The sequence below is a fragment of the Platichthys flesus genome, chromosome 13 (assembly GCF_949316205.1).
Source record: "Platichthys flesus chromosome 13, fPlaFle2.1, whole genome shotgun sequence".
Classification (NCBI taxonomy): Eukaryota; Metazoa; Chordata; class Actinopteri; order Pleuronectiformes; family Pleuronectidae; genus Platichthys; species Platichthys flesus.
Window position 1 is genome coordinate 7,592,093 of NC_084957.1, and position 19,643 is coordinate 7,611,735.

At 41.8% G+C, this 19,643-nt stretch overlaps 2 protein-coding genes across 2 annotated transcripts in view; one reads left to right on the top strand and one right to left on the bottom strand.

Annotated features, from left to right (window-relative positions):
• asic4a (acid-sensing (proton-gated) ion channel family member 4a) overlaps nt 1–3,856 on the top strand; it is a 74,339-nt gene extending 70,483 nt beyond the window's left edge. The window contains exons 6-10 of the mRNA XM_062402273.1: nt 45–198; nt 1,580–1,671; nt 1,829–1,908; nt 2,444–2,554; nt 3,371–3,856. Of these exons, the coding sequence (XP_062258257.1) occupies nt 45–198; nt 1,580–1,671; nt 1,829–1,908; nt 2,444–2,554; nt 3,371–3,496 (563 nt within the window). The 3' untranslated portion in view covers nt 3,497–3,856. The remainder of the gene's footprint in view (nt 1–44; nt 199–1,579; nt 1,672–1,828; nt 1,909–2,443; nt 2,555–3,370) is intronic.
• Nucleotides 3,857–8,545: 4,689 nt separating this feature from the next.
• Nucleotides 8,546–18,132, bottom strand: chpfa (chondroitin polymerizing factor a). The gene is made up of 4 exons (XM_062402408.1): nt 17,633–18,132; nt 15,314–15,878; nt 13,330–13,512; nt 8,546–13,154 (listed from the first exon to the last, which is right to left on the bottom strand). The coding sequence occupies exons 1-4, from the start codon at nt 17,914–17,916 to the stop codon at nt 11,892–11,894; spliced, it is 2,295 nt and encodes a 764-aa protein (XP_062258392.1). The 5' UTR covers nt 17,917–18,132; the 3' UTR covers nt 8,546–11,891.
• Between the last annotated feature and the right edge of the window lie 1,511 nt (nt 18,133–19,643).

Sequence of the window (19,643 nt, forward strand, 5' to 3'; positions counted from 1 at the left end):
ACCAATTTAATATCTGTAAAATCACTTTTTCCATTGTGCTGCAGCACAGCAACAGAAGAGCACGGGGGAAAGCTGTCCATGCGAGACGCCCTGTAATCTCACCCGTTACGGTAAAGAGCTCTCCATGGTTAAAATCCCCAGCAAGGGCTCGGCTCGCTATCTCTCCAGGAAATACGACAAGACGGAGGACTACATCAGGTACGACAGGGAACCGTCAACACGACCAAACTCACTTATGAGCAGTGGTGTTCCATCAAAAGGGTCATAAACTACGACCTCCAGTCTGTAATCACAAAAAAACAACCGTAAATATAAACAATCACACAAGCATCAAGCGTTTAGTTCAGTAATAGGAAGCTGATTGTCAGACACCAGAATATACAGGTCTTGTTTTTTTCATTTAATCTTAAAATGGTTAATACAAATTTTCTCCTCTTTTTGTCTGATTTTCAAGAAATTTGGTGTGTGGGGGCGGGGGGGGAGGGGGTTATGGACCAAGGACAAAGGGACAGAACCAGGAGTTTTTAGCGCTTTCTCCAACATTTGCAAAAATTAATTTTAACTAGGTGATTTAAGTGCCACCATTGGGACAGAGTTCCTGCATTTGATGGCCTTCAGAACTGTGTGTTTTTGTACATTATCATAAAAATGGGGATGATAAATAGATAAATAACACAACGATAACATAATTATCATTGAATGATTCTTAATGTTTTAGGGGACCTTGCTACCTTTCTAGTTCCAATATCACAGAAAACTAATTATATTTAAAATAAAGTCATGGTCTCATATGCCAATTGTTGAATTAATACTAAAATGGTCCAAAGAGAATGAAACTTTTCAGTTTTGTTCACCCCTGTAATCCCAGATGTGCAGGTTTGGGACAAACCACTATTAATGTTACATACCACAATCATCAAAATGTTTAGCGCGTAAGTTTATTCTTTTAAAGAAGTAGGATGTTATAATCGTAACACTATGTCTGCTCACTTTATTATGTGGGGCTTATTCAGCATCTGCCCTCGACTCGATTATATTTATTTGGTTCTAAGGTGTAACGAACATCAAAACTCCCCCCCACTTGCAGGGCTTTAACTTTGTTTCTGTTCTTCAATACATCTCATGAAGCGTTTGCTCATATTTTGGTTCAATGAATTCCGTGCACTAACAATGTGCTTATACTCTAATTCCTGTCTGTGTCTAATCATCGGGGGTACGTGCTATAACGCAAAGACTTCTAAACCAAAGAGCCGATGATGCTTCTCACACTTAATTTTGCCAGACTATCTAAATCCAAAGAGATCAGAGTTGGGGGAAGTGACGGAGCACGCTGTCAGTGCTTCTCTCTGCTCGTCTCAGTTTAAACCCTGAAACACCTCATTATCTCCCGGTCGCTGGTTAGGTCTGTGCAAAGCGCTGTCGGCCCGACAATCCCATCAATGCAATTTACAGCGAGCACAAAGATGACTTGGTGTGGTATTTCTTTTTTCCCCAAAGATGTGTTAGATTTGTAGAAAATGATCAAAATCACCTGTTTTTCTTGTTTTCTGCTCCATTCACTCTCCGATTGTTTTTCCAGAGACAACTTCCTGGTCTTGGACATCTTCTTTGAAGCGCTGAACTATGAAACAATTGAGCAGAAGAAAGCCTACGATGTTGCAGGTTTATTAGGTAAGAGTTCTGTCCGACAGTTTCCTGAATATCATGTAGACTCGCTGGTGCAGAGTGAAAGGTGTTGTTGTTACAGCAGCGGCACTCACTTTCCGTCGCAATTAGCAGGAAAACAATGTGTCCATTGTGCGTTTCCTTAAGTACTCTTTCTTTCCAGGTGACATCGGGGGCCAGATGGGCTTATTCATCGGAGCCAGCATCCTGACAATCTTAGAAATCCTGGATTATATATACGAGGTACTGTCCCCACACGGCAGTCGGTCATAATATGAATTCAGACCCACAGTAGCGGGTGATTAATAATAATTAGCAGCTATTGTCCGGAGTCGTGTCCCAAGCAACAGTCGCTATTTACAAAACACACATTAGTGCTCCGTCATTTATTCAAGTTTTTCTCAATATCGACTTTGTTTGTTTTTTTGTAAATGTTAATCGCTGAGCGTGTTTGTGTGTGTGTCAGTGTTGTTTCCAGATGTAATCCTCAGAATGTTACCACTTATTATTTAAGTGAGAAGTTTCAGGCAGGAGAAGCTAATATCCGCTCACTCGGGTGTGTGTTGAGGACATGCCACTAACTCCTGCCTCAGCTGATTCCTCCTAAAGCCGGCTGTCTGCTGACTGCCTCACATGTATGAATAAAGCCCAGTCAGAGGTGGTGGTGGTGGTGGTGGTGGGTTGACTTTAATGCAGACTTCATAGTGAATAAACTCCTAACTCTGCTGCGTCCCTTATCTCCCTCCCTCGTCTCTGCTCGTCCTCCGGGGGAAACCAGGGGATGAAGCAGCGGCTACGGCGTCTGCTGCGGCCGCCGAAAGAGGAGAAGAAGAGCAAGCCGCCGACCAGCACAGTAGCAACAGTGGGCCTGGAGGAAATGAAAGCGAAGGTGCAGCACGTGCATATTGCTCCACAACAAATGATCGCATTGTTTTCATGCCTCGACTTTCCCTGCGTCACTGTAGCCGCTGTGGCTGCATTAAAAAAATGATGAGGAGAAACGAATTCAGGGAAAAGCTAATTAATGTTTTTCCACTCCTGAAATAATGAAGAGTGTAATGCTCCTAATTAATCTCCCCTGGAGCTCGCAGTTGTCTAACACAACTTTATCTGCGATGCTTATTTTGTATTAGATTTCATGTCTCACGTCTAACCACAGCTCCACAGAACAAAACAGGGTTTTTCCTTTTTAATCAAGGCCGCCAGAGGCACTAAAAAGGCAATCTGTTTATTACCATTCAATTATTACAGTTCTGATTCAGTTAAGCTATAAGACTTTGGCTCAGATCAAATTTCACTGTTCAGTTTAGTAGTCGCCACACAATTAGCTCAGAGTACGAGCAGAGAGAACCCTGTTTCATTTCAAACATGTGATAGAAATGAAAATGAAAATCACAAATGAATTCTGTTAAGATTCAGAGAGGACAGAATTACCCTCTGTGTTAATGTAAATGATACAGTAAAATATGTGTGTGTGTGTGTGTGTGTGTGTGTGTGTGTGTGTGTGTGTGTGTGTGTGTGTGTGTGTGTGTGTGTGTGTGTGTGTGTGTGTGTGTGTGTGTGTGTGTGTGTGTGTGTAACCCTATAACCTATGCAGAGAGAGAGGGAGAATAGTAGTCTACGTCTCAAAATGTGGAGAAATTTTTATTTTAAAACACAAAATGATTTCTTCTCTAAGAGTCGACTGTCTACCTCCCTCCAACAGGAGCCTCATGACGTGACTCGGACTCACCCGGAGGGGGCGTACGCCAACACGATTCTCCCCAATCACCACGTCCCTCACCACCATCACACTGGACACCACGGCGTGTTTGAGGACTTCGCTTGCTAGAGCCACAACCACCGTTCCCAGTCCTGGTGACAACAAAAGATATGAGCTGCCTGTGAGATTCATCACAGAGCCTCGGCGTCTTCTCCCCTCCTTTGCTGTCACCGGTGAAGAGCTACAGCCAAAGTCAGACAGCCGAGCTGTGCTGCTAACAAACCACTTGTATGTGCAGTATGTAGGCACAAAATGGACACAGCTTTTTTTTTCTGTCCTCTCTTTCTTTCTCTCCGTCTCTCTCCCTCTCCGTCTCTGGATGGGACCCCTCTCAGCGTTGTCCTGCTTCACGTAAGAAGTCCAGGGGATTCGGGATTTCAGGACCAAGTTTCAGTACATGATCACTTCAAGGGAACAAGCGGAGGACTGCATGTCACCTTGATCCAGTTTATAATCGAAAAAAGAAGGGAAATATGATTTATTTATTCAGCTAACATCTCTTCTTTTTTTTCCGTCTGAATCCCTCCTTCATCTCTTCTTAAACTAATCCTCCTCTTTCTTGGATTAGAAAACACACTGTATCATACCAATTCATCTCACATTATAAATTATGTAATTATTTAAAGAGAAACTATTATCTATATGTTCTATATTGTATACAAGATGAGAATACTTGAGTAAGCAAATCTTCTTCATGTTAAATCCATCAAAAGTACGAGGGGGGGGGGGGTATTTAGGTAAAAATGTATGACCTCGGCCTAGAATGTGCTAGAAGCATCTTTCCACATGATACATTTTGTCTGGTTGTGGTTGAGGTGTTAGACAGTAGCACTGTACTTGTACATAAAGTCCAACTTTAAAATGAGAAAGTTCTAAAAGTTCTGTTTGAATCGTCGTTGTTTATATTCAGTTGATATATGACTTAGGTAAGTTTAATTTTAGTCATTTATACATTTTAGGGAAAATACTTTTGTACGACAATAGGAATCACGATTGTAGCAATTTCTGTACACAAAAAATCTGCAGCTATGTCAGAGTGCCACGCGTCACTAAGTTTTTGGCCGGGGTGAAAAGATCATGTCTGTTATTCACCTTCTGTTTATGTGTCACCGGAACATTTTAACATACAAGTCGGCTGCACACGGACGAGGAACAGGTGATAGATTCCGATATTCCAATCATTTCTCACTTTGGCTAGCATCATAACTTTAAGCTGACTGAAGCAATAAGAAATACATATTTTTTGCCAAGTCATCTTCCTCAGCTGTGGGCCAGAACCACTGTATCAAAGCGTAGCATCTTTTTACAGTGTGGACCTGGCATCTGTGTGTTTTGGTCTCCATGTGCACTTTAACATTTTGCACACACGACTGAGCACATTGGACCGACGCCGCTCGGCCGAGCTGAGCCGTGAAAGGAGGAGATGGTAGAATCAGAAGAGTTAGAAAGGAAGCTCAGAGAGTTTTATCGCAGCCGAACAGTTTCAATCTAATACATCTAGTTCTACAGCCGCAGAGAGGAGTGATGTGTAAACAGTAAACTCTGGAGGCCGAAATATTCTTATTGGTTTACTTCAGGCTAAAAGGGCGAGACAAGGTCGCCACAGATTTTAAGAGCACAAGGTTCACAGTGTGTGAATAAAACTAAAAACCTTGCATTTATCCAGTCATTGTAATAGTTGTTATCATGATGGAAGGTCGGCTTGTTCTCTAGCAGCTGTTTTCCACAGCATGAAGTGAAATCCCTTTAACAATGAGCATCAGGTCACCGGGTCTCTGAAGAACTTGGGATGATTTGGTTCAGGGTTTGAGTGGATTTTCACTTTTAAAAGGCAACAATACCAACTATACTAATGTGATCTATGTGTAAATGGCTGTGAGGAAGACAACCAGAAATTAACACAAAGACCAGCACAAGACAGTTTTTCTGTGGTCCCGCTTCCTATTGATGCAGTAGTGAAATGAAAGCTGCTGTTGTTGCGTTTGTTGTTGTGATGTGACACAACATCGGATTGATCAATTCTAATCATCAGCTCAGCAAAACCTAAAGCCACAGGTACATACTTAGAGTTTATTTGTGCATTTGCGATAACTTGAAGCATTTGTAGTCCACTAGAGGGCACACCACAGAACTCAAACCCAGAGACTGTATATAAAGATGGATCACGCGTCTTCAATTTCTTCCACTATCCAGAATATAGCTAAAATATCCTGTGTACCATCGGGGATGGAGCGTTAGTGAGGTCCCTTCAAAGCACATGCTCGACCAATCACATGGGTCAGGCCCCGGCTGTCAATCAAGACATTTCAACTCGTTTCCATCAAATCACTTAAAAAACTCTGTGTGATAAGAGCTACCTAAAATGACATGAATGTATTAATTTGACAAGTAATTTAACTTTTTACTTACTTTTTACTACATAAACATAGAGGAGGCGGGATTTATGACCTATACTGCAACCAGCCACCAGGTGGCGATTGAGATGTTTTGGCTTCATTTTTTTGGGAGCATTTTTGTCATCCATCTTTATTTACAGTCTATGCTAAGACCCTATAGAACTTTTGGATTTGACCACATACTGCCCCTACGCTGCCCCTGCTGGTCATGTGTGTAACAGGTGCAGAATTTCGCAAGGCAGCCATGAATTAGAACAAATCTATCTCTGTCCTGAAATGACCCTGACTACAGTAAAGTAAATTACTTTAGCGTGATTGTTCCACTTTGTTTCGGAACTATTCCCCAAAAAGGCAATGAGTAACAGTGGAAGTAACAATTAGCTAAAACTGCAGTTCTAACACTAGCTGGTCAACAAGGAAAAGTTTTGTCAGTATATCTTTGATGAGTTCGTCTCCACTGAGAACAACGTGAAAAATGTTCAGTTCGATGATCTCTGACCTGCAAAATGTGAGAAATGTGGCTCTGAGTGTATTTCTGTTGTTTCATCATTCATTTATATATTTGACAGTGTTTGGAAAACTGCTGACTCAGCTGTCACATAGGACTGCATGTGCTTAATGACAAGAGGGATGGTTTTTCCTCGGTTGAGACCTTCATACGTAGCATGCAGGCAGCTAATTTGCGAAAGTGCAGCAGTTTGTGTGAAACCGACCTCAGCTGCTTGTTTGGTTCAAAAAAGTGCGACAAACTACATTTGAACCTCAGTGAACCGATGGTAGCAGACAATCCACTCTTAGGAAACTCATAAAATGCTTCATGTCACAGGATATCATGTTGACTAAGATAATATAAATACGTTTCTGTTAATTGGACTGTTGATTTCTGTTTCCATAATTCCGCCATAGATCACATTTGCTCACGGTGAGATTCCAGACGCCTCCATCTGTCAAATCCCTTCCTCCCGTCAAGTAATCATGGGCTATACATGGCTGTTTAATATTCATAATCATGTGTCACTTTGACATTTTCAAAAGGTTCCCAATCACAGTCCCTGATGGCACGCTGTACAGGCTATGCATAACAATCTTCTCCTCTGTCATCAATAATTGTAGCTATCCTCAGACAAGTCGCACGGGGGGCTGGTGTGTTGAGATGAATACGAGGCTGAAATATCACTGTAGAGTCGTGTTTGAATGGTTCGGCCTGGAGTCGCTGGAAAGGGGATTTTATTTTTTTATCCTCATGAGGCTGTGTTTATGTGCACTGTAAAACTCGGTCGGGAGTAATTCTGTATCCAAAAGCATGAAAAATCACAGATAAGTCGATTGGAGAGAGTTGGTGCTACATCAGGCAGTGTGTGTGTGTCTGTGTCTGTGTGTGTGTGTCGGTGTGTGTGTGTGAGGTGCCATGGGAGCGAGCGACTCTGTAGCAGACGGGACAACGTCCCTGCTTGATAACATGTAGCTCACATTCCTGAGATTCCTCCAGCCTCTGCTCTATTTCCATTCTCGCTCAGCTCCTTAAGGCCGCCCTTTTTTTACGGCTCTGTGACATTCAGCCTTTGCTCGCTTATTGCATTATCCATAGAAATCAATTTAATGCAGCCAGCCACCGATTATATGTTTATGAATATCTTGTTATTTTGTCCTGTATTATTTTTTTCCAGCTGAATATGTTTAAGCCGAGCCCTGAGAGGTCATCTGAGAGGGGGGAAATATAAAGAGCAGGGTGATGCAAGCGCTTGTCAGGAATTTATAATTTCATCCCATCTCTGACAGAAATGGTCCTTCACTGCAGTAACAAGGAAAACTTACATTTTGTACAGAAATTGTGATCTTGTTATTATTCCCTCTGTTAGGACACGTTTTATAAATGTTACATATGGTAAATACGATGACTATTAAAGTTTAGATAAAAACCAGTGCTTCCTAAATCAGAGCCTAGTTCACTGTGTAACTCCATGTTTGTCTTATTATTTATTTATTTAGAACACGTTTCCACACATTTTAAGGTATTTCCACCTGTAATCTAGTGATAATAAAAAAAGATTTAAGAGACTGAAAGGGGACTTTGGGGACAACTCATAGAGGGTATTTTAAAATAAGAGATTTATTAACCTCTCTTCTTTCTGTGATTCCACTTCTTTGAATACCCTCCAGGTCAACCCAAATTGTGAAAACATATATCTACATTTTTCTATTCACAGTTCCTAGAAGTCTTGAAACGCCCGTGTCGCCGTGTGGGAGGAGAAAGTCCTGGGATCGAACGTAAAACGAAGTACAAAATAATGACTCACAATTACCTCCCAGCTGCTCTGTAGTTATGTGGTTTTTACTGCGTGCCTCAGGGTAGTGCGTACAGACCCCTGAAATAACTAAAGCTGTAATTAAGGTTTCAACGTTTTCCCTGGTTTTTAAACCCAGCCCCAGACGTCGGGAATACCTCGGCTCTGACAGGAGAAGGAATGTTAACTGCAGCCGCACTGAGCACATCCTGAGAAACGAGAAGGAGATGAGCGGATCATCTGAATCCAAATATGATTTCTAATGTTCACCGGGCTGCTCTCCTCAGCCACCAGCAGCCACCAGCAGCCAGCCCTGGTCAAGGAGCCGCTCCGCACTCAGACGGCAATCATGCTCTTCTGCTGACACCTAAAGGACAAAGTGGATTCTGGAGCTGCAGCGTAAAATCCACTTTTTTCAAAAAACAAAAAACAGGATATTTTTTTGTTCAAATATTCTTTATTTAAAAATTACAATAATTCACAGTTCATTTGGGAATTACAGCACACAATACAAAAAACTTACAGAGCGTGAATTTAAACATATTGCTTTGGTTATATTAGTACCCATATATGCTTCAAATAATGTAAACCAATGAGTCAGAACGTCGATGGAAATTAGAAACCGGAGCTCATGTATTTGCCTACTTTTTGAAAGGATTAACTTGATTCAAAGTGTAAAGGAAAAACACACATTGTAAATTATCTTCATGGTCAAAGGACAAGATTTTTCAAAGCACAAAACACAAGAGGATACAGCACATGATTGATTGTGTCAACAAGGAAATAAAATATTATTGCTGTGTAAATAAAGCTAAGAAAAGCCATAAAAATAGTCTATAAAATATGTATACATGTACAGAGGATGTCATGGAAGCCTCTGATAGTGCAGACGTGTTCAAAATCTGCTAAATGCATAGAGAAATAAGTTACAGACAAAATACTCTGCGACGGTGGCTGTGTCAACTACACAGGGTGAGGAATCTGCCCCTCAACCTCAGGCCTCTCACGTCTACAGAAGGCAAAGACGACGCGGTTCACCAACGACTTCGTGTTCACAAATCTCTGCCTTTCACAGTGGTTCGTTTTTTTGGAAGATGCAGGTCTTTTTTTCTATTCTGCACATTATTAATGTCGTACCCTTGAAAATCACGCCGGACGCGCTCGCTGTCAGCTGGAGCACGGCCGCCGTGAAAGACTGCTCTCATCAAGATAGAGATGCGTCATGAATATAAAAGGAAATTATATATATATATATATATATATATAGAAATGCAAAAAGTCAGCACCAACTGACTGCGGTCTGTGTTCACATGAAAAAAATTCAGCAAACACTGCTGATGATCACCACTGTGGATGTAGTGTCTGCTTTGAAATAGGAATACAGTTAAAGTGACTCACCTTAATCTTTATCTATTTCAAAGTTAATTTGAGGACAAAAAGTGTCTAGTGTCTGCAAAATACATTAAAGTTCTTGTCAAAGTGATTACAGTGTATTTACTTAGCAATAAAGTATGAGTCCTGAATTAATGTAACATCAGGAACAGTATTGTAAAATACACACATTTGCTGTACTTGCAGCAAACATCTTCGACAGTAAAAGTCCTGTCCTCCATCAGACATCGGCCCAGGCCTGTTTTCAGTAATATTGCACAAAATGATAGAACATCAGAACTGTCTGGTGTTGAGTACCGCTGTGTGGTAACGTGGAAAAAGGCCTCCCATTGGATTGTACTGCAACTAGGAGAAAGTAGCCAGTAAGTGGAGGACGATGACACCGTTCAATAACTTACAAAGTCTTAAACTCTTTTCAGTGTCTTCTGGTGACACAGAAGAAATCTTTCATACATTCGTAACTTCAGTCATTTCTAAACTAATTAAATTCAGTTTTTAAGTACCGCTTACTTCAATGAGGACTCTTGAATAAATGAATCGCCTCGGCAATCACTTCAGACATTTTAGAAAGATGATTTTACCCCCATTATTCATAATCATCCTTTGACTCTACGAGTAAGAAATGGTATGCAACATCAAAAGATTTCAAAGATGAAGACTAAACGTACTCTGTTGGCGGACTGTGACGACATCTCAGGACATTCGATACTTTTCAGGAAGCTTTTCCTGCTTTGAGGCACATATACAACCTGTGGACGCCTGGGATCCTGATATTTCCAAGTCACCTGTTCTATATCAAGTTTTTACCAACTACCCATTCAATTCAAAGCTATGTAACAGTCTCTATCCTCAGTGAAAGTGAGGCTCTCCAACCAATGTTTAAAACTATTATTAATGATGTAAAAATAGCAAAATTCTGATGAAAAACATCCGATGTGCAACATCCGAATGATTAATAAGATAATTTCAAAACAGCCAGCATATGAAAACATCAGTGTCAAGGCACATACACAAACATGTGCTTTTAAGAATACTCAAATCAGTAAATATTAAAAGCTCAACGTTCCAGTGCCCTTCCATGAAAGGGCAAACAAACTATGGCGCAATGGGCCTTTTTCACGGTGGACATTTTGAAATGTCACGGTGCAAAAAAAGCACTGGTGTAAATAATAAGTGGAACGATGGCTGAATTCCATTTAGCTGCTTTCAGTTCCAGGGGACCTGGTGTCGTGCATGCTGACTCACTGTCACACAGACTTAGTCTTACTGGCACAGATGAATAGAAGAGCAGCATCGTTGATATCAGTTGTTCATTACTTCTTCTATTCTTGGAGAAGCGAAGTGTTTTACTTACTTAAAAAGTAATTTGATAGGCAACACACATGTTAATTAAGTTGTTCAAATGAAAGTTTACAAGTTATTTCCACATGATTCACAACTTTGATTTAATTAATTTGCTTGCTACCAATCTTAATGTATTTTAAGTTGGTAAACTATTTTCTTTTCCCAGTGTACTTTCACAACAAAATGTCTGCCATGAAAAAGGCCTGAGTATTAACATGTATCTATTGCAACTTTACTCTAACCCCATTCAAAAATATCTTTGACATTAAAATCAGATTAACATTCTGTAAAATAGGAAAACGTTGCTGCTCGTTCTCCTGATGCCACCGAGAAGCAATAACCCGCTAAAGCTTTCTGCTATTTTGAACTCATTGTATTAGTTCACTTGGTTTAATCCTCCGACTGCAAACAAATCAACGAGCAGCTGTACCATGCACACTAATTCAGCCAAGCCTCTTCTGAGTCTTTATTCCAGGAGTTGGTGGATTAAACGAAGGTCCCTCTGAATATTGGAATTTCACTGGACTTGTGGAAAGTAAAGTGACTCAAATCACATATGGCGCTGTCCACTGGAGGATTGGAGGACACCTTCACAACGGGTAAAGCTAACCGTACCTCTAGGCTCTGCTGCTTTGATTTCTGCCCTCTAGTGGTTAAAAAATAGCTTGACGCACATTTTAAAATCGTCAGAGTAGCAAAAGCATTTTGGTTCTAGGAACTCATCTGTATGGACAAGTATTGTAAACATTTGTATTAAAAAAAAAAAAAACATTTTAAAAGAGTTAATGAACGTACTGCATCGGTACTAACTACCTAAAAACTCGAACAGACCAAATAACCCTTGATGCACAAGATGGAGAATGTCCGACGACGAGGCCACTTACAGTTCATGACCACATCTCCAAACATGGGCTGTGTTTTGGGCAAATTATACTTACGGATGGAACCTCGTATGTTCTAGCTTGCATCAAAACGCTGTCTGAAAGTAAGACACCGCTTTTAATGTCTGTTTAAAGAAGTGCAGTAGCCGACAGGTCAGTGGAAATTTCAAGTGCTGTTTCCTTGTTCTTGCTCAAACAGCAGCATGGCGAGCTGCGAGCGAGAGCCGAGCCCTTCCAGGTTACTCTGAACACACCTGTGGTAGATGTCCTCGCTGAGTCTCGGGTTGCAAGTTTGGTAGCGGTACTGCTGGTGCAATGCTGGCTCCACCGCCCTGAAGACGTGCAGACCCGAGTACTTCACGAACATGTCATAGATGTCCGTGGTCTCGAGAATCTCCTCGTTCTCCTGGACGTCCGACACCATCCGCGTGCGCGTGGACATGTAGTCGGTGTTGTAAAAACAGGACTCTTCAAATGACAGGCGGTCGAATTGGCCCGCGTCCTTGATCAGATCGACCGTGGCCGGATGCGGTTGGTTGTGATAGGCCACGTCAGGATTGTAGTCCTGGAAATGGACGGGGAAGAACACCTGCCAGTTGTTTATGGAATTCATGCGACAGCGGTTCAGGAATTCAGTGTTGATGTTTGTGTTGACGCCAGCCAAGAAGAACAGCGTGTCGACGGGGTGCTTCTTGGAGATGATGTCCATGAACTTGATCTGGGAAGGCGTCTCCGTCTTGACACTTATCCAAGGTATTTTCACCGTGGGATATTTTCGCTCATAAGTATTAATCTGAGTCTTTACACTGGCGAATATATCATTCTGATTCACCTGTTGCGCCTCCACTGGGTCATAAATAAATAAGAATGTTAGAATAGCATTTTCACTTGTCTCAAAGGCGTTGGAGGCAAAGACTTCAAGGAAATGCTGAACAAAGCCCTGGTCCTTCAGAGTAAGAGGTATTATGATGTGAACTCTTGTGGCTTCAGTAACATAGGGCATGGGAATTATCTCTATTTGGCTCAAAGGTCGCACCAGGTGAACCCTCTTAGTGATGGAACGGCTGTGACCTTTCTGGTTTACAACCTCTAGCTGAAGGTCCAAGGTGTACTCCATGCCCCGGACGGGGTCGAAGCGCCTGTAGCCGTTAATTAGCTGCTGCTTCTTCAGGTGTAAAACAGGCTTGTACTTCTTGTTCAGCTCTCCGACGGCCGTGTCGATGACATCAGCCACATCCATGCGGTCAATGCCACGCAGCTCACACTTGGGAGCGCCATCAATGCACAGATATATCTCCTCCTCTGTAAAGTATTCCCACTTCAACACTTCAAACCGGGATTTGGGCTCAAAAGGTGGATTGATCCCCACGGGCCACTGGGAGCTTCGGTTGCCATCAAAAGCAACAACACTCACGTTCTTTATTTCTGCCTGTGGCAAAACAAAAAAGGGTTCAGACAGTTACAGTTAACAACCTGTTAATCACAAAATAACACAACGCTAAAACCTGGAGCTGCAATACTGGAGGCCAATGAGGAAAGAGAGGCCAGGTGTTTCTTTTTTACTGAAACTAAAGGTGATTTGTGACTCTTGGATATCAGCTTACCTGCAGCTTAGCAATCTCATCGTAAGTCTTCTGCAGCTCAATCTCAGTGAAGTATCTGTGCAGCCGGTACATCTGTTCAGGGTCAGACACTGGGTGGACGGTCAGAGCGTTCTTGAAATGTTCGTTCTGCTCTTTACTGGGATCTGAGTTTTTTCCCAGCTCGTAGTGATGGTACTGACGCTCCTGAGAAGAAACAGAGAGATCCTTTCATGAGCTGTCTCAAATCTGCCATAACAAAAAGATGCCCTGGGTTATTTAAAGCTTAGTTGTTGTACTGCCTGTGCGACTTCCATTCAAATAGACTTTACATGTGATCCGGGAAGCATCTGGCTCAGGTCCACTGCAAACAGCCTGGTTTCAAACCATAATTACAAAGTGCCGAGTGGACTGGGCTTCATTTTTTTGAGAACAGAACACTATTGTTCTACGATAAGTTTTATTGAGTAATTTTCAGGACCTACAGTTGTTCTGGGAATAAGGGCTATATTTTAATTAATTCCACCAGAGGGTATATTTGTAAACTGATCACTGTTGCCTCAGAAAAGCAACAGTTAAGAATTTAGAGGTGAAACATGCAAACTGGCTGACACTGGCGGCAGAATCCCACTTAAAGAGCCGGTAATTTAGACTGAAAACACAGTAACCACCTAAGGAGCTTGAGTGATTAAACAAGTGAATCCAATCTGATCAAGCTATTAAAAGAACAAGGAGCGGAGACGCTGCTTAACTGAGCAATGAGGCCACTCTGGCAAATGTTTGCCCACAGCTCACAGCCTGCCATGGTGTACTTGGTGGAGAACTGTCAGGGCCTGATTGTCAGCAACGTTCTCTCTGAACAGAAACCTCAATGACTGGCTCTGTGTTCAAGCTCTCTCACCCTCACCAGGCCTTTTAACTTTCCCCTTGCTTATCAGCGGGGCTCTTCTGGCTCAGGGAGGTAGACGTCACCATGCAAGTCACTCTCAATTGCGAAACAAGATGGTTTCCTGCTCTGTGTCACGGCCAAGGAGGAGAAAATGGAGGCAAAAGGCATCATAATACCGATAAAATATATATAGCCAGACCTGTGTTTATAACTAGTTATGAGTATAGCTACATTTTGTGGTAGTTTTCTGCACAGTGCATTTTTATAAGGTGTCAAAAGAGACGACAAACTGTAGCACGAGGAGTGAAAACTGCTGAATGCAGCAAACAGTCACCTCAGAAGGGCACTGGGGCAGATCAAGGTGCTACTGAGCTTGTTTGACCTTAAATGCTAATGACATTACGGGAGCACAGCATGTTGACCCACAGGGGATTTTCACACCATTGAACCCGAGCAAGACTGATCTCAGCTGTGCTCGGCTTTGCCTGTTTACCCGCTGCTGGGATCAATGGAAAAGGGGGAAAAAATGAAAGGGTAAAGGGTATTAGCATCCCACTCTGTTATATAAATACCACCTCTGTGCTAACATGGTAATTATAGTTTTATATAGCCTGTCTGTCAGTTTTAAGTGCAGTCCCAGAGGCCATGCATGATTTCTGCCATGAGCGTTTAGTTTCTGTTCAAGAAGGACAACCTGGGCAGTAATGTGTCACACAGCTGTTCTGAATGACAGTGTTAGAGCAGTTTTCACTTTGTAGCTGCTCATAATTCTAACTATGTTACGAGGCAGTGAAACAATTTCGTAAAAATAAAAAAAAATATATGTATCAACTAAAATGGCAAAATACACAAACACACATAGAAATCAGAAAATTTTTGGAAAATGCAATATCTTGCAATATTAAAGAAAGGGATAAAAAATGTCCCTGCTTTCTGATGTCGGATCCACACCAAAATAGTACCCATACCACATAATCCCACCATAAGATTGATGGTAATCCTGTAGTTTGTGTAATCTTTCTTAGAAACAAACAGCCAGGGGTGAAAACATGACCTCCTGGGCTGAGGTAATGAAAGGACACAATCTTTTACTTGTGGTGAGGATGACATTGAACCTACCTCATATTCACTGACACAGTTTGTGTTGGTGTAATCGATGATGCATCTCCCGAGCCACTCGTCAGGCCTGGCGCTCAGGATATCGTTCCTACAGTTTTCCAAGAAGGGCTGGAGTCGCAGGAGCAAGGAACGCGACAGGAGGTACCCAAACCCCCCGTAGCAGTACTTCCCTTCCATCTCCCCGCCGATGAACTCCTCAGGACTTCCCATGTAAAGCTCCCTCTCCATACTCAGGTGATCAACCAGGGTCTTGATCCGGTCAGCCTCCGTGTAGGTGTCGTCTTGGACGAAGTAAAACCAGTCGTACTCATTGATGTAATGGTCTAAAATATATCTGATGGTCTGGAACATGTTCCAGATCAGTCTCTCGTCCCCATGGGAAACCACAAACATGCCGTGGGGAACTTTGCGGTTGCGCATGCCGGTGAAGAAGATGACAGAGTCCAGGTGATGGCTGATGGTGCGATTGACGGCTACGCCCATGGTGTTGATGGTGTTTTTGGATGTAAGGACCCCGACAAACAGACGCTCACGTATCCCCAACTCTGTGCTTATGTACCTCGCCCTGAAGAAACATTAAAAGAAGCTGCTGATTAGGACAAACCTCCACAAACATGTCTGTGAAGCGTCTCAGTCATCCAGGTCATGTTATCTTCATCCAGGAGGCTTCTTCAACTCTGAGTCTCGGGACTGAAGAAGCCTCTCGGATGTGAGGTACGTAACCTTGTACAGATTCTGAAGATTCTACCAACAATGCTCCACCTTACAGTCCCAATTTTATCTATAAATTCCAGGTATAGTTAATCATAGCCGTAGAATACATGGGAATAATAATTGAACCCCAGTTTATCGAAGGAGAAAGAGACAGAAATCTGTAGATTGGTCCAAATCATTTCATGGAAATTGTTATTCTAGTTGATACACACAACTAACCAGACTAACCAAAGGCCCTGTTCAGGTAAACATGTAAGAACTCGTCAAACAAACATGACCAAACCTAACTTTAATTTGTATGTGACACTGCATCAGTCAGGGCTAGGGTTACAGATATAGATAAATAGTTAAGTGGATTAAAGAAAGCGAATGTGAAATATTGGATAAACAGGGAATAATCTCACAATTTTTCAAGCAAGAGTTTGAGGATGTGACACTGTTCTTTTCTTACATGATAATAAATGAAATACATTTGATTGAACCAAATACATTTGGGCTCTGGTTGGTTGTGCTGGTAATTTTTACTACTTTTTCACATTCCAATCATTAAATCAATCCAGAAAGCAAAGCTCTGATCCATAATCATCAGATCAATAATGAATGTGTATTTTGTGTCAGCTGTACCTCCTACTGTACAAACTGCAGCCTGGCATCGATTCGAAAAGAGGGGTTTGACACTTACGCCGCTGACCTAAGCAGAACTTCTCTATGAGGAAAAGCTTTTCTCAGAAATGTTGTGAAATACAAGCACTCTGGTTGAGAGGGCTAACATTCACACAAGGGCTCTATCCAGGAAATCTTGGACGTGTTTGCCTGTTTACAAAGAGAATGTTGAGTCAGGTTGCCTTCGGCATGAAGTGTGGGAGTCAAATATGTATTTGATATTATTTCTTTGGCATCGAATGTTACCTGAGCAGAAGAGTATCGGAGGCCGATGACATGTCATACAAAAGAAGAAGAAGAAAGCCTTTGATAAATAAAAACATAGTTAGCTTTTTTATACTGCATGTATATATTATGTTGTATTAAACTTATATTGCAATTAGGTGTATTTACTTTATCTACTTAATGGGATAATATATTTAGTTACTCTTGTCATTTCGTTTTTTTAAAGGTTTCTTTATTTGTTGTTTAGAAACAGTCATTATGATCATTTAGTTTATAATTATTGTGATGTATCAGAGTAAGTCAGCTTTACATATTATGTTGTGTTATACTTATTATTCTAGTTTACTCTATCATGTGAAGTTTGAATGTTTACGTTATGTTGTTTTTTTTTGTATTTGATTCACTTCTAACTGAGGATCTTTTTATGTGTGAATTCATAACTTGACATGAATACCAGTGAGATATGGACACACACACACACACACACACACACACACACACACACACACACACACACACACACACACACACACACACACACACACACACACACACACACACACACACCCACCCACCCCATCATCATCATAAGTTACACAGCGGCATGCTGCACTGTAAGACACAACACTGAGTACATGTGTGTGTTCAGTCATGTGTGTGTGTTCTACGTGTATAGTGTGTATTGACAGTGAGCTGACCCGGGACACACACACTGACCTGAACACTTTCTTGGGGGTGCCCTGCTGGACTTGTTTATACGGGACGATCCTGGGTTCGAACTGCTCCTCGGACTCCCCCTCGCCGAGGCTGGAGATGGAGCTGGGCTTCCGGGCTCCTCGGAGTTGTCCGTCCGGCGCCGCGGTCACGTCCTCCGCCTCGGCCGCGCGACACGCTTCGTCCGTCCAGTTCACGCTCAGCAGACTCAGCGTGAACCCCAGAGAAATGCCGACGATCACCGGGCCGACAGACCGCAGCACCGACATCAACGCTGAGAACCTCATCTTGTGAGTCGGGCTCCTGTCTCCGCCAGCCCCGGGTATCCTCCGCAACAGCCCGAAGAAGAAGCCTCTGGTCCCGGACAGGTCAACCACACATCAAGGCCGAGCAGCCGTGTCCACTCTCCACTTCAGGGAAAAAGATGCGGCGCCTTCCTTGAAGTTTAAGCAGGGTTGTTACGTGTCAGTGCCGCGGCTTCATGGCTCCTCCCCGGCAGGACGCTGGCGGAAGACGAGGGTCTAGTTCCAGGAAGTGTGGATGGACTCAAGCTGCGCATGGCGGAGGGATATTCAACGATGCTTAACGAGGGGGAAATGTGAACTTGAACGTAACCGAAGTCCCTGTGTCCTTCCGAGGCCAATGCTCATTTATACTGTCGCTTCAAGATACTGTATTTCTACAAATTCTAAATATCGCTGTGGTCGTTTATTTGTTACAAATAAGGAAATAACAACATGGACAAATTCAAACCATTATATGTGTTAGTATATATTATAAAATAAGATAACATGATCCTTTATAAGTCTGACAATCAGGACATTTGCAATAGAACAGCAGCAAAAGTAAAAAAAATAGGCAGCTGTAAGGAAAAAAAGAAGTCACATGCAATAGTTAAGTGTGAGGATAATAATACTTAAGTGTAATGATGTGGACACAAATGCATGTTGTGGTTTTTTACACTTTCAGATTACTGCAACCCTAGATTTATATATATCTATGACTGCAACCCTTAAAGGTTCAGTGAGTAGAATTTAGTGACATCTAGTGGTGAAGTTGCATGTTGCAGCTGAATACCCCTCAGCTAACCTCCCCTACAAAACATGAAAGAGAACCTGTGTTAGCTTTCATTTGTTATCAAAACTCAGAGGGTGTTAATTTTGTCCAGTTTGGGCGACATGGCAGCCACCGTAGAGAGGACCCGCTCCCGATGTAAATATAATGTATTTAGATATAAATAGCCCATTCTAGGGTAAATAAAACAACAATTCGTATAATTTAGAAGGTCATTTAGGGTCCTATCAGTGAAAACATAAGATGATTATTTTCTAATCAATCTCTGCCAATAGATCCCTATCATCTTAATCTGGACCTTTAATACAGTTATTAACTTTTGTTCCATTTTCATTGGATATGTATTTGCTAGTAATGTGCAATATTTTCAACTTACACTACTAAACCTTAAGTCTTAGTAAAAGTAATATTCTAAAATTGCCCTTGATTTTTACCCCTATTTCTCAAAGTTGTCAATTTATGGCATCAATATTTTGCATCTTCTTTGTTCTTCATAAAGATTCAGTTTACTTCTGTTCGTTTATGTTTAATCTATTCTAACTTTGTAAGGGTATGTTCATGTTTAGTTAGGATAAGATTTAATTAATTATGAAAGAAAGGTTTTCACCAAAGATGCTCAGTAGACATACAGCAGTACATGTAGATTCATTTTTATACTTTCTATACTTACATAAATAAGATGACAATAGAAATATACAATGTGTAGAACAGAGGTGCAAATAGCTGTATGTAATATAAATTTCCCAGAGAGTTTCGCCATCGCTCTCTGCAGCTGCTCCATGTTCATATCAGTGATGATCAACTTTCAGCCCATCCATCATACTTATCCCTATCAGCCTCGGTGTTATTCACCCAGGTGCCAGGAGCACTGTGCTTTATGCTGAACTTTATACATCTTAAAAGTCCTTGCTCTGTTCACTAAGACCTCCATCACCCCCCC

Bases quoted from the DNA above. Each gene is read 5' to 3' on its own strand.
- chpfa (XM_062402408.1), bottom strand. From the start codon at position 17,916: ATGAGGTTCTCAGCGTTGATGTCGGTGCTGCGGTCTGTCGGCCCGGTG. The intron at 13,513-15,313 runs GTAGGTTCAATG...GTTTCTTCTCAG, and splicing joins ACTGTGTCAGTGAATATGAG to GAGCGTCAGTACCATCACTA. The intron at 13,155-13,329 runs GTAAGCTGATAT...GTTTTGCCACAG, and splicing joins ATGAGATTGCTAAGCTGCAG to GCAGAAATAAAGAACGTGAG.